Source organism: Capricornis sumatraensis, chromosome 16 (genome assembly GCF_032405125.1).
Source record: "Capricornis sumatraensis isolate serow.1 chromosome 16, serow.2, whole genome shotgun sequence".
NCBI classification, from domain to species: domain Eukaryota; kingdom Metazoa; phylum Chordata; class Mammalia; order Artiodactyla; family Bovidae; genus Capricornis; species Capricornis sumatraensis.
The window spans coordinates 40271503-40284204 of record NC_091084.1 but is presented as its reverse complement, the minus strand read 5'-3'; the positions used below and the strand labels follow the sequence as shown (position 1 = coordinate 40284204).

General features: G+C 43.1%; 1 protein-coding gene across 2 annotated transcripts in view; it reads right to left on the bottom strand.

Annotated features, from left to right (window-relative positions):
• RRAS2 (RAS related 2) overlaps nucleotides 1–12223 on the bottom strand; it is a 78856-nt gene extending 66633 nt beyond the window's left edge. Inside the window, exon 1 of one of the 2 annotated variants that reach the window (XM_068988463.1) lies at nucleotides 12116–12223. In XM_068988463.1, the coding sequence (XP_068844564.1) occupies nucleotides 12116–12223 (108 nt within the window). Of the gene's footprint in view, nucleotides 1–11137; nucleotides 11220–12115 lie in introns of those variants that run through there. The other variant, XM_068988464.1, reaches the window with a different exon arrangement.
• Nucleotides 12224–12702: the final 479 nt, after the last annotated feature.

Here is a 12702-nt window from a genome sequence, read left to right as displayed (position 1 = left end):
GTATGAAATAGTGGGGAAAAAATCTATACAAAATACACATAAAATAAGCATATTTCAGGTTACATACACACATGCTGCCGCCCCCCGCCCCCAACACACACACACACACTGAAGCAAGCACTGCAGCTTTTGAGTCTAGGCCATACTGATTTCTGTACCTACAACAAAAACACCTTTGCCTTGATATGCATTTTACAGCTTCACACACAGACACACACACTCCCCTGACTATCTTTCAAAGCTTCTTCTACTTGCCGCAAGGCAGAAAGGTTAAATTTTAAGTATTAGTAAACTTGAAAACTATCCTCTTAACCATCCCTAATTCTCCAAAAAAAAAAGAAACGAAATGAAGTGAAAATGAAAAAAATGAAAGCTACGACAAACCTAAATAGTTTATTAAAAAGCAGACATTACTTTGCCAACAAAGGTACATATAGTCAAAGCTACTGTTTCTCCAGTAGTCATGTACAGATGTGAAAGTTGGACCACAAAGAAGGCCGAGCACTAAGAACTGATGCTTTTGAATTGTGGTCTGGAGAAGACTGCAGAGTCTGAAGAGTCTGGAGAAGACTCTTGAGAGTCCCTTGAACAACAAAGAGATCAAAGCCAGTTCTTTACTTCCAACACCAAGAATGACTAAGGTCAACTGATCATAAGGGGATAAATTTAAAAAACACATTCTGCCACTCAAGAAAAAACCCTTCCCTGTCAAGAAATTTTTGTTTAAGCAGTACCAAGCTTTAAAAATACCAGTTTTGTGGCCTTAAGACAAAAGAACATCACTACTGATTACTATTAGACTGAAATATCAAGGGTATTCGGAGAAGGCAATGGCACCCCACTCCAGAACTCTTGCCTGGAAACTCCCATGGACGGAGGACCCTGGTAGGCTGCAGTCCATGGGGTTGCTAAGAGTCAGACATGACTGAGTGACTTCACTTTCACTTTTTACTTTCATGCATTGGAGAAGGAAATGGCAACCCACTCCAGGGTTCTTGCCTGGAAAATCCCAGGGACAGGGGAGCCTGGTGGGCTGCCGTCTATGGGGTCGCAAAGTTGGACACGACTGAAGCGACTTAGCAGTAGCATCAAGGGTATTATATCTGTTTAAGAGAGTACTTCAATCTGACATCCAGAAATTTCAGTGATACAGAAGGCAAATGTGACAAATTCTTGAATGGAGACAGACTATCTTAGCCTTTTCATTGGTTAACTTAAGAATATATCAAACAATGGTTTCAAAGAATCAATGCACAAATAGGTATTTCAAAAGATAACTGAGAAAATGACTTCAAAAAGGAAGAAGAAAACCTTCCCAGACCTGAGAATGTTTCATCATTTCTCAGGGAAAACTACTGAACAGAGAAATACTTACAGTCATATCCTGACAAATGTTTCCATTTCCAATGATAAAAGAAGGCTACAACCATACAAACAGAAAACAAGTTACTCCTGCAGAACAGAAACTTGAGGCTAGTGAGATAAAAGCAAAGACATGAAAGATAAGTAAAGCAGTACCTCCAACTGTTTCAACACAAAAATCTTAGGACCCAATAATTTTATACTCATTATTTATCATGCAAAAGTAAAATTTTAATATTAAAACTGAATCTTAAAAATTAATGTAAGGTTAATCTTTAAATTTTAAAAGTACTTGAAAGTGTTCTCTAAATAACAATTCAAAATAAAAACCAGCTGTTCATGAGGATTGCTTGTTAGGACTGAAATTAGTTAGAATGGTAAGAAATGTTCCTAATGAGAAAGGAGAGGGCAGGATGGTTGGATGGCATCACTGACTCAATGGACATAAATTTGAGCAAACTCCAGAAGATGGTGAAGGAGAGAGAAGCCTGGCAGGCTGCAGTCTATGGGGTCACAAAGAGTTGGACACGACTGAGCGACTGAACAACAATATTTACTATTACAATTATAATAACAAAATCAAATGCAAAAGACAAAAAGCAATCTCTTAAAACAGTGCAGTCACACACACTTTTAGTTACTTTAAGGACAGGAGATCCAACCAGCCTGTCCTAAAGGAGATCAGTCCTGGGTGTTCATTGGAAGGACTGATGCTGAAGCTGAAACTCCAATACTTTGGCCACCTCATATGAAGAGTTGACTCATTGGAAAAGACCCTGATGCTGAGAAAGATTGAGGGCAGGAGGAGAAAGGAACGACAGATGAGATGGTTGGATGGTATCACTGACACAATGGACATGGGTTTGGGTAACCTCCTGGGGTTGGTGATGGACAGGGAGGCCTGGCGTGCTGTGGTTCATGGGGTCACAAAGAGTCAGACATGAATGAGCGACTGAACTGAAATTTATGAAAAGGGTGAGTGAAAACAGCAAACAAAACTGCTAAATTCCTCATTTTCTACAACTAGAAATGGCAACTATTCTAATAGAATGTTTAAGAATATGAATAATTTTAAGGTAAATCCAAGTAGTAAAAAAAAAAAAAAAAAAAGAGGGAGAGAGAAAGAATTTATTTTTCAAATCCACCACACAACACAAGGGAGGAAAATCTACATAGCAAAAGGCAAGATTAGTGCAAAGTAAGGATATCATGCTAAAATTGTGGCCAAAATCTGAATTGGCTTAACTATCAACGTTTTCCTCAAAGGGCATCTGTCTATAAAATTAAGCAAAAATTTTCTCCTTAGAGAGAAAGTTGGTTCCCTTTTTGCCTTAAGGTGGTTCCTTCAGGCTTATTTTCAATCAGAGCCTAGCTAAGGTAACTGTGAAGACCAGATCTCACTAGCATAACTGAATAAAACTCTGCTGATTATCTTTACCTAAAGCAATGTCAAAATGTTAACTTGGATCACTTCGGTCAAAGCATCAGCCAGGTTTCTTCCATGTGGCTATTATCTTCTCCTTGATAATTAACAATACCTTATGTGGCTAAGAGGGTAAAGCATCTGCTTGCAATGCTGTAGACCTGGGTTCGATCCCCGGGTCAGGAAGATCCCCTGAAGAAGGAAATGGCAACCCACTTCAGTATTCTTGCCTGGAGAACCCTACGAACGGAGGAGCCTGGTAAGCTACAGTCCACGGGGTTGCAAAGAGTCGGACACGACTGAGCGACTTCACTCACTCACTCACTATGGGCAGATACTTTACAACTATGTTAATATCCAGCTACTCTCAAACTTTTACCCACTACTTTTAAATCCATTTATGATTCTTACTGAGCAACTTCACTTTCACTTTTCACTGTCATGCATTGGAAAAGGAAATGGCAACCCACTCCAGTGTTCTTGCCTAGAGAATCCCAGGGATGAGGGAGCCTGGTGGGCTGCCATCTATGGGGTCACACAGAGTCGAACACGACTGACGTGACTTAGCAGCAGCATGATTCTTACTTAAATCAGCTGTTTGACTGCCAAATGTTGATTTTCTAATTCCACTATTTCTTCCATGTTTACTCATCAAATCTAAGGAAGAACTTCCCTTCCTCCTTAATTTATTTATCCCTATGGATTCTTAGATTTTTTATTTATGGGCAATAATCAATTACTATCATTATTTTGATGATGAGACTATCCCAGAGTTGCATGTCACTTCAGTCATGTCTGACTCTTTGTGACCCCATGGGTCACAGCCTGCCAGGCTCCCCTGTCCATGGGATTCTCCAGGCGAGGAAGCAGGTGGCCCTGCCCTCCTCCAAAGGATCTCCAGGGATCAAACCCAGGTTTCTTACATCTCCTGCACTGGCAGGCAGGTTCTTTACCATTAGCACCGCCCGGGAAGCTTATCCCAGTGTTAGACAGTGGGCCTTCTTCCAGGCTGGCTCTGTCTCTTTGACATGCCACCATCATTTTGTTTTCTGATGTCGACCAAAAAAGGTGCACAACTTGAGAGCTGCAAGACAAGTTTCATTTAGGGCAAAATGAGAACTGCCGCCCAGAAGGCAGCTCCCCACGTAGCTCTGAGACACGCCTCCAAAGAGGCAGTGGGGGAAGGCCAAGATACAAGGTTTGGGTGAAGCAGGAGTTCAATACCATTAAGCACTCATTTTACAAAAGGTTTTCTGCTAGTCACAAGGATCTGATGTCATCCATGAAGGGATTTAGTGCTTTTCTAGATATGAGAAGATACAAGGACTAGGATCATAAAATCAGTTCCTCAAAGTATCCAACTATCTAAAGACTTGTCCCACGGGATTCCCTGGACACAGAGTACTGCATTCCGTCTGAACTCCCTCGGGGGCTGCTGAAGGTCAACAGTGGCAAGAGCACAGGGTTCAATCTCCACAGAGGCAGATGGCAAATGCCCTTGCTGTTCAGACACTGGCAATGCTCTTGGCAAGAGACAATTTGTAGTTGACACTGAGCACCTCTTACTTCCTGGTAAAGATGCTCCAAGTTCATCTTCTACTTCTCCCTGCCCCAGCCCAGGGATCAGTCATTTCTCCAAGGTTCCTTTTAGTAAAGAATGGTACTTAGCACCCAAGATCTGGCATTAGGTGTTCTCACTGCTAATAAGGGGTCATTGTTTCTATGCATTCTCAGCAGACATAGCTGGAAAAGAGATGTATAGATGTATGTATGAGGAGCCACACACACTTATGTCTATATCTTAGTATATACTTTTTAAACTATGAGTTCTAAGATGGGGGACCGCTTCCAGGGCCCAAGAGTGGGCTCTTGTCTAACACTTGGAAATGAACTGTCCAAGGGGACACACGTGCTGACAAAGCAAGAGCCTTTACTGGCAAGGGGCACCTGGGCAGAGCAGGAGGGTAAGGGAACCCAGGAGAACTGCTCTGCCATGCAGTTCACAGCTTTCGGTTCATGGCGGCTTGGGCTTTACTGTGATGGGATTAGCCTCTGGGTTTTCTTTAGCCAGTCACTGACTCAGAGTCCTTCCTGGTGGTGCACACACTGCTCAGCCAAGATGGATGCCAGCTAGAAGGATTCTGGGAGGTGGTCGGACACGTGGCGTCTCCTTTTGACCTTTCCTGAACTCTTCTGGCTGGCGGTGCCTTGTTAGTTTCCTGTTCCTTACCAGGACCTCCTGTCATAAAATAACTCACGCAAATGGTTATTACAGTGTCTGGTCAGGGTGGGTGGTTTCAGTCAGTGTGCTTCCCCTAACAATCGTATGCCAGTGTCCTCAATTCCAACTTTGCATTGAGTGCTTCCTAGCCTTCACCCTTTCCACACTTATAACTCCCTTCTTCAGCTATAAGGAATTTGGCTCCCATTTTCCACAACACGTTTACTTATCTACTTAATCCTAGGATAGAAAATTGTTTCAGAATTGCAAACCCTATGCTGCTGTGAGGAAGATGGGGGGAAAAAAGGCCTGTTATCCAGAGTTCAGTGTTTGTTTAGAGTTCGTCTTTATCCTGAGGACATAGTCCAAACGCTGGGTTCAAAACTTACATTACTGTTTTTTTCCTTTTCCTCCTTCAGTGTGGTTATGTCAGTCATTTGAAATAAGGTTCAGTTTATTTGTTTTGTTAGTATTCCACCTTTGATTTTATTGGTGTTTGCTGTTTATATACTGAGCGTGTGAAACCTTAAACATGGTTCCATGAATCAGAAAAGGATCCTCAGAATAGGCCCTCAATCCCTTTCCCCTCATCCCTACCCACACACAGAGCTCACCAGTCATCTCTTTAACATCTGATTTACCCATTTCTGTGCTTTTTTGCCCCAATCAGTAAATACGTTTGTTATTTTATTTCCTCTTCTTTCCTACACTAAAAGTAATATATCACAAATACAGTAAATACCTTTGTACTTTGTATTTTTCACTGAACAATTTATCCTGGAACGCATTTCCCATCAGTTCTTTTTATCGCTGCAGAATGTTCTACTGGGTGAATGTACCATATTCTATTCAACCCCTCTCTATCCTGTAGGCTGCTTCTAATTTTTTAAATTGCAAACAATGCTGTGGCCCCATGCACTTATATTTTAATATTACTGGAAGTACACTTCCAGGGTAAATTTGTTGATTTGGGAGCACTGAGTCAAAAGGTAAACACCTATGCTGTTAAATCAACTACAGAATCCAGTCGAATCAACTGAATATTGATTATATCTCCTGATATAACGCACTGAGAACACACTTCTGCTATTCCTGCGCCCAAAATGAATGAAGAAACCATGAAGAAACAAATTCAAACCGAAGGAACTCTATACATAACTAACTTGTATTCAAAAATGTCCATGTCATAAAACACAAAGACTTGGGACTTCCTTGGTGGTCCAGTGGTTAAGAATCTGCCTTGCAATGCAAGGGGACATGGGTTCAATCCCTGGTCTGGGAACTAAGACTCCACCTGCCACGGAGCAACTAAGCCTACACATCCCAACTACTGAGCCCTCACGCTCCGGAGCCCTCAAGACAATTAGAGAACCTGCGCTGCAACAAAAGACCCTGCATGATGCAACAAAGATCAATACGTGCTGCAACCATCACCAGACGCAGCCAAACAAACATTTTAAAAATAAAGATGAAAGAACTGTTCCAAATTAAAGACACAGAAACAAAATGTACTGCATAATCTGAGATTTTTCTTTTGCTATAAAGGGCACTATCTGGACAACTGGCAAAATCTAAGTTCTGCATATTACATTAATAATATATCAATATTAATTTCTGATTTAGGTTATACACTATGTTTATAAGCAAGTGCCCTTGCATTTAAGAAATATACAAGGAAGTATTTAAAAATAAAGGGGCATTGTCTTCAACGTACACTCAGATGATTCAGGAAAAAACTGTTTATTTGGGGGGAATAAAACAAATATGGTAAAATGGTAGCATTTGGGAAAACTGGGTAAAAGTTTTTTTAAAAAGCAACATCAGCTATCATGTTGGCATGTGTATCCATACATTCAGTACTGAACATTTACAAATTCTGTAAATATATTTTAATTAAACTATTTAATGTTACATAACCAATAAACAATCATATTGCTTTTACAAAATGCTGAAACTAAAATATAATTTACAAATAACTCCAGTAGCACAATTTTAGTCATATTTCTTTGCTTCTTTCAGAACTACACAGAAAATATGTGAGTAAATGTATACACACTTTTGTCTTTTTCATAAAGGCCTGAAAGACATTTTCCTTTGAGAAATAGAAGTAAATCAAAAGCCTACCAAGGACATTACTTGAAGTTCTGATCTCAACCCGAGAATGGGTGGCTCTAGCCAAATTAATTCAAGATCAAGGTCATTCAGAAAGATTCAATGACAATTAACCCTATGTTGTTTACAAGTAGAGTCAAAGTCTTTTACTCATTATCACTTTTCAACAAGAAACAAATACCCTAAGAGACTTCTATTTTTCCTTAGCAAAAGGAAAAAAAAAGAAATGAATTAACAGGTTCATGTAGCATCACAAAATCTGTTTCTTTTATGAGATCAATTTTAATTTGAAAAAGAAATCTTAAAAAAATTTTAAATAATACAGCTTCAAGAAAGTCTTTCTGCTCTCCTTCCTCACTTTACCAATTTATTTTCCTCACTGAATTAAACAGGCTAATTTAAAAGCTTAGGAAAGACCCTTAACATTTCAGTAATACAGATGAATTAAAAATCCCATTCCAGTAGGCAGCTGCCTGTCATCATTTTGCCTTCGAATGGTACTATACCAAGGGAAAGCAGAATTCTTAACCTATTCAACAGAAGTATCCCCACTAAACTCCTTCAACTTCCCGTTTCAAGACAAGACACAGGCTTGCGCATATCTGCACGTGCGCACATACACACACACAGAGGTCAGAAATGAATAAAAATAATGAGTTTTAAGACTCTCTGGGTTAGAATTTCTCCTCTAACAAAAGCGGTCATTCTCTAAAAGAAGGTGTTCTTTCTTGAGTGCCTAGCATGTGTACCTAGAACTGCCAACAGAACCATTTCATCCTAACAAAATGAGGAAATCTCCAGTATGTAAAACACCACTAGGAGGGGTACCTTATTTTTCAATGCTAAGAATTCATTTGTAAACTACTCTGAAAATGTAGAATAGTAATTTTCACACTAAAAGACAAGTCCACAGTTCAGTTCAGTCGCTCAATCGTGTCCAACTCTGCAAACCCATGGACAGCAGCAGGCCAGGCTTCTCTGTCCATCACCAACTCCGAGAGCTTACTCACATTCATGTCCATCAAGTCTGCATATGCCATCCACAGTATAATTTCAAATTCTTAGATAAAAGTTACTTTAAGTGATTTCTAATTGCAGGGCATGTGTTCAAGATGTAGCAACAAAAAGCAATTCAGGAATCTAAACTTACCAAGATCAATTAACTTTAACACAAATGCATGTGCCTTGAAATCGCTTCTAAGATCTCTGTCCCAGGAAAAAGCAATGGAAGGGGATTGCACAAAAGATAAATTACGTAAAAAGCAACATCTGAGTCAAGTCCAGGCTAACAGGTTGTAAGACTGACTAAAACTTGATACCTGAGAAGTCAGCTACCCCTACCCAACTCAAAATCTGACAAACTGTGAATAACAAGTAAGGATGCTAAATGAAGAACAGAGGCTGGGAAATTCCTGTTTTTGTGTAAAACATGTATGGTCTTTTCTCAGAGTTGCCAGAAACCACAATGGTTACTCCATTATTTCTGAAAATCAACTCCCAAATGATCGAGTTTTCCCAACTCAAAATGGGATCAGCATTCACTACCTAAATATCAATCACACAGGAGTGAGGAGGTGATTTGTTCACCCAAGCCCAACATTTTATGGAGAAGAAAATAAAACCCCGAAGAGATTACAGAAGACTCAAAGACTCTCCAGAGTCACCTGAGGAGGGAGACCTAGAACCCAGAGAGCCAACTCTCTTCTCCATTTCACTCTGTACAGTGTTAAAATCATTTTCTAACTAGAGAGTCCACTCATCATCGAGGGCTTCTATTTACCAACAGCACTTTCAGAAAACTATGAACAGAAACAAGGAGTTCATGTACACACATTTACTCTTAATAATATTTTATATTATCAGTCATGGATGTTTCATGATGTGTTGCATTTATTTTTAAACAGGAAAAGCCATCTCAATCAAGTAATTATTGCCTTAATTTCCTAATTTTGTAGCTCTTTATATGCACAGAAAGGAAGAAAGTGAAGTCACTCAGTCATGTCCAACTCTCTGTGACCCCACGGACTCTAGCCTACCAGGCTCCTCCGTCCATGAGATTTTCCAGGCAAGAGTACTGGAGTGGACTGCCATTTCCTTCTCCAGGGGATCTTCCCAACCCAGGGATCGAACCCAGGTCTCCTGCACTGCAGACAGACACTTTACCGTCTCAGCCACCAGAGAAGCCCCGTTTATATATAAAAGGCAATTTAAAGAAAGTTGGGATTTAAGTTCTCCACTCCCAATTTTTTTCATTATATTTCTTCTACTCAAGATTACATAATAGAAAAATACATACTGAACACTGTAAAAAACAGTGCTGTATCTCAAGAGTCTTATAAAATAAATAAAACTGATTTGTGTCATCCTGATCACCTACAAAGAGGACTGATTTCCGCCTGTTAAGATTATTATCTTTCTGCAGACTCCTCTCCTTCCATTACTAATGCGAGACCATCATAACAATGAATTTTAATTTCCCAGGAGCTGGACAATAAATAGCAGTTCTATTAAGTATAGATGATAGTCACCTTGGCTCCATAAGCTAAGATTAACATAGTAATAATGATAATGTTTGTACCCTTACTATGCACCAGACATTGTTCCAGGCCCTGGACAGATGTTAATTTTCAGAACTGTAAGTGTACTTTGTATTTCCCCAACTTACAGTCGGAAAAAACTACGGTACCCAGAGGTTAAGTAATTTGCCTAAGATTACACAGGCAGCAAGTGGTAGAGCTGAGACTCCATCCAGGTCTGGCTTCTTCTACCTCTCCAGAAAGCCTTCTCAAAGTCAGAGCCCACGTTCCTCCCTTCCACTGGTCCCAAGTAAGGGGCCAATCCCCCTCCCCTCCTTGCCTACACCTCCTCTCTCCAAACTAGCATATGACTGCCCCGCCTCATGCCCTCTCTTTCCACCATCACGCCTACACAGTCCTTTTATCAATCCTTCCCAAACAGACTTTTCCTCAATTCAGAACTCCCTTTGCATTTGAATGTGTTAACAGAAGTGTACACATAAGCTTGTAAGAGCCATCATTAACGGAGCACATAGTATACACTAGATACAAAGCTAAGGATGGTCCCTAAATTTAAAGGATTATGAACAATGTGTGATTAGACCTGTTTTACTGAAAAGAAAATTGAGGTTCAGAGAAGCTAAATAGTACACTGGCAATGTTCTCCCAAGAAATAAACAACACAGCAAGATTTAGCACTCAACTCTGCATGACTCAAAGCTCACACCTGTTTTACTTCTTTTAAATCATCTAGAGTAACTAGGTACATCACTATTCATAAAGGAAGTGCTTCTTTAACAAATGAATTTAGAAAATCATTAAGCAAACAGAAATCACTGTCATTTTAATAGTTTCTAATACTATTTCCAAAAACAAAAAGTTCCAGTATCTTAATAATTAACGTACAGATTCAAATAGAGATGGATTCCCCAACCCCCATCAAAAAAGCTAAAGATATATTGTGATTTAAATCTTTTAGGTAACGCTCTTTATTAATACATGAACCCAGGATTATTCTCTCTCCTAGCCAACCTCCCACCTCCCCCTAGCTACAGCTCCCAAAAAAAGTTAACTATAAATTGTTTTGCTTTGCCAGTTACTTAAAGCATCTCCTGACCCCATGAGAAATAACATGACAGCGTCTCCGATTCTGCAGCCTCCTATACTAAAGCCAATCTCACCTCTTACTCAGTGTGAATTTTTTTTTAACCCGCTAACAAGTATACTGTAAATGCTCATTACATAAACATCTCTTCCTGGATACAAAGGTTTCAGCAGCACTTTTTAATACACTGAAATGGTATCACAGCAATTATTGCTCATTTAGTCAACTGGACAGGTAACAATCACATTTATGTTACAGAACTCTGTATTTTAATGTCACTATATACATTAAGTGAAACGAAATACACTATTCAAGTATGCCAACTGAAAGCAAATGGCTCAAACAGGTATATTTCACCAAACCATTTTAACAACACTCTTGATATGTATCGTTGTTACCTGTTACAACGCTGTACCTTCATTCTCTCCCAGCATACGCCACACCTTTTAGGTTGACAAAAGCAGAGACCGGAGCTTCTCTCTTTAATAATCCCCAAAAAGATCACTCAAACCTCCTACCACAAGCAAATCCTAAGAACCAAGAATTTGACCTCCCTTTCCTTTACAACCCGACTTTCCGCCTCCAGCTGCCAGAGAGGACTGGGGGTGGGGGAAGGCTGGCTGGAACTGACACAGAACGCACGACTCGGTCGGTCGTCTCCTAGCCTGGCCCACCCTAAACTTCACCTTGGCACGACGAGAGGCAGGAAGGCACCAGGAATTCCTAGGAAATGGTCTCACCCCTATCAGAGAACATTCTTAACTTCCTCGAGGCCACCATTTCCCTGGGGTATAATCACACACTCCCCCCCGGACATATTACCTAAGAGATTACTTAAAAGAAAAGCACAAACACACACAAAGAGAAACACACCGCTTGAAGCGGGCAGCTCCGGCTCGGCGTGCGCGGAGAAGCTCGTAGACCACGCGGAGCCAAGTTGCCACCGCGATCGCACCCGTGGTGCAGGAGGCGGCCCGGGCGGCTGGAAACCCAGAGCGCGGGGCTCCAGCCCCACGCCCTACGCCCCGCGCCCCGGCCTCACGGCAGGAAGCTCGGCGCGGCGGCGCTGCTTCTCCCTAAGAGCTCGGGCCGCGGCCGGAGCGATAAGGTGGATCTGCGCTTCCCACCCTGCCAACTCCGCCCTCCCGGACACATTCCTGAGAAGCCCGACTCCCGGGACGCCGAGCTGGGCGCCCGGCAGGCAAGAGCTGGACGCCCAGACCGCAGAACAGGAGGGCAGAGCCGACCCGCGCCCCCCAAGCCCGGCCTGCGCGGCGCCTCCGGGGCGGGGTCCCTGCGGCCGCCCCGCCACAGGTAGCGGGAGCCCCCGCCCGCCGCCGCCGCCCCGGCGCCCTGGGCAGGCCCGCTCCAGGTACCTGGATGAACTGGATGGTGAGCGCCGATTTGCCCACGCCGCCTCCGCCGACCACCACCAGCCGGTACTTCTCCTGGCCGGAGCCGTCCCGCCAGCCGGCCGCGGCCATGGGGACGCCGCCGAGCCCAGCCCGGCCACGCCGAGCCGCCGCCCGCCTTAGGCCCGGCTCCGGGGACGTGTGCGGCCGGCGGGCTGCGGGCGAGCGGCCGGGCGGGGGTCCCGGGCGCCGGGAACTGCTGGAGGGCTGGTCAGGACGGCACCGCGGCGCCTGGGCTGGTCGGGTCCCGCCCGAAGCGCGGAGAAGCTAGGGGACGGCAACGGCGAGGAGCTGCGGCGGCCGGGGGGCGCGCTCCTCCACACGACTTCGCAGCGCCTGCCGAACGCAGCCTCCAGCGCCGCTACAAATGGCCGTCTGGGGGCCGGGCCGCTGGGCCGAGATGCTGCATATGCATGAGGGGGTGGGGCGGGGCGGGGCGGGGCAGCGCTGGCCCGGACTGAGATTCGGGCGCTGAGCTTGTAGCGCTCAGACCCCTTTGGTGTGCCCCTCCAGTTCCTGGACTGAGCGGGGTGTGTACGCGTGTGCCTGTG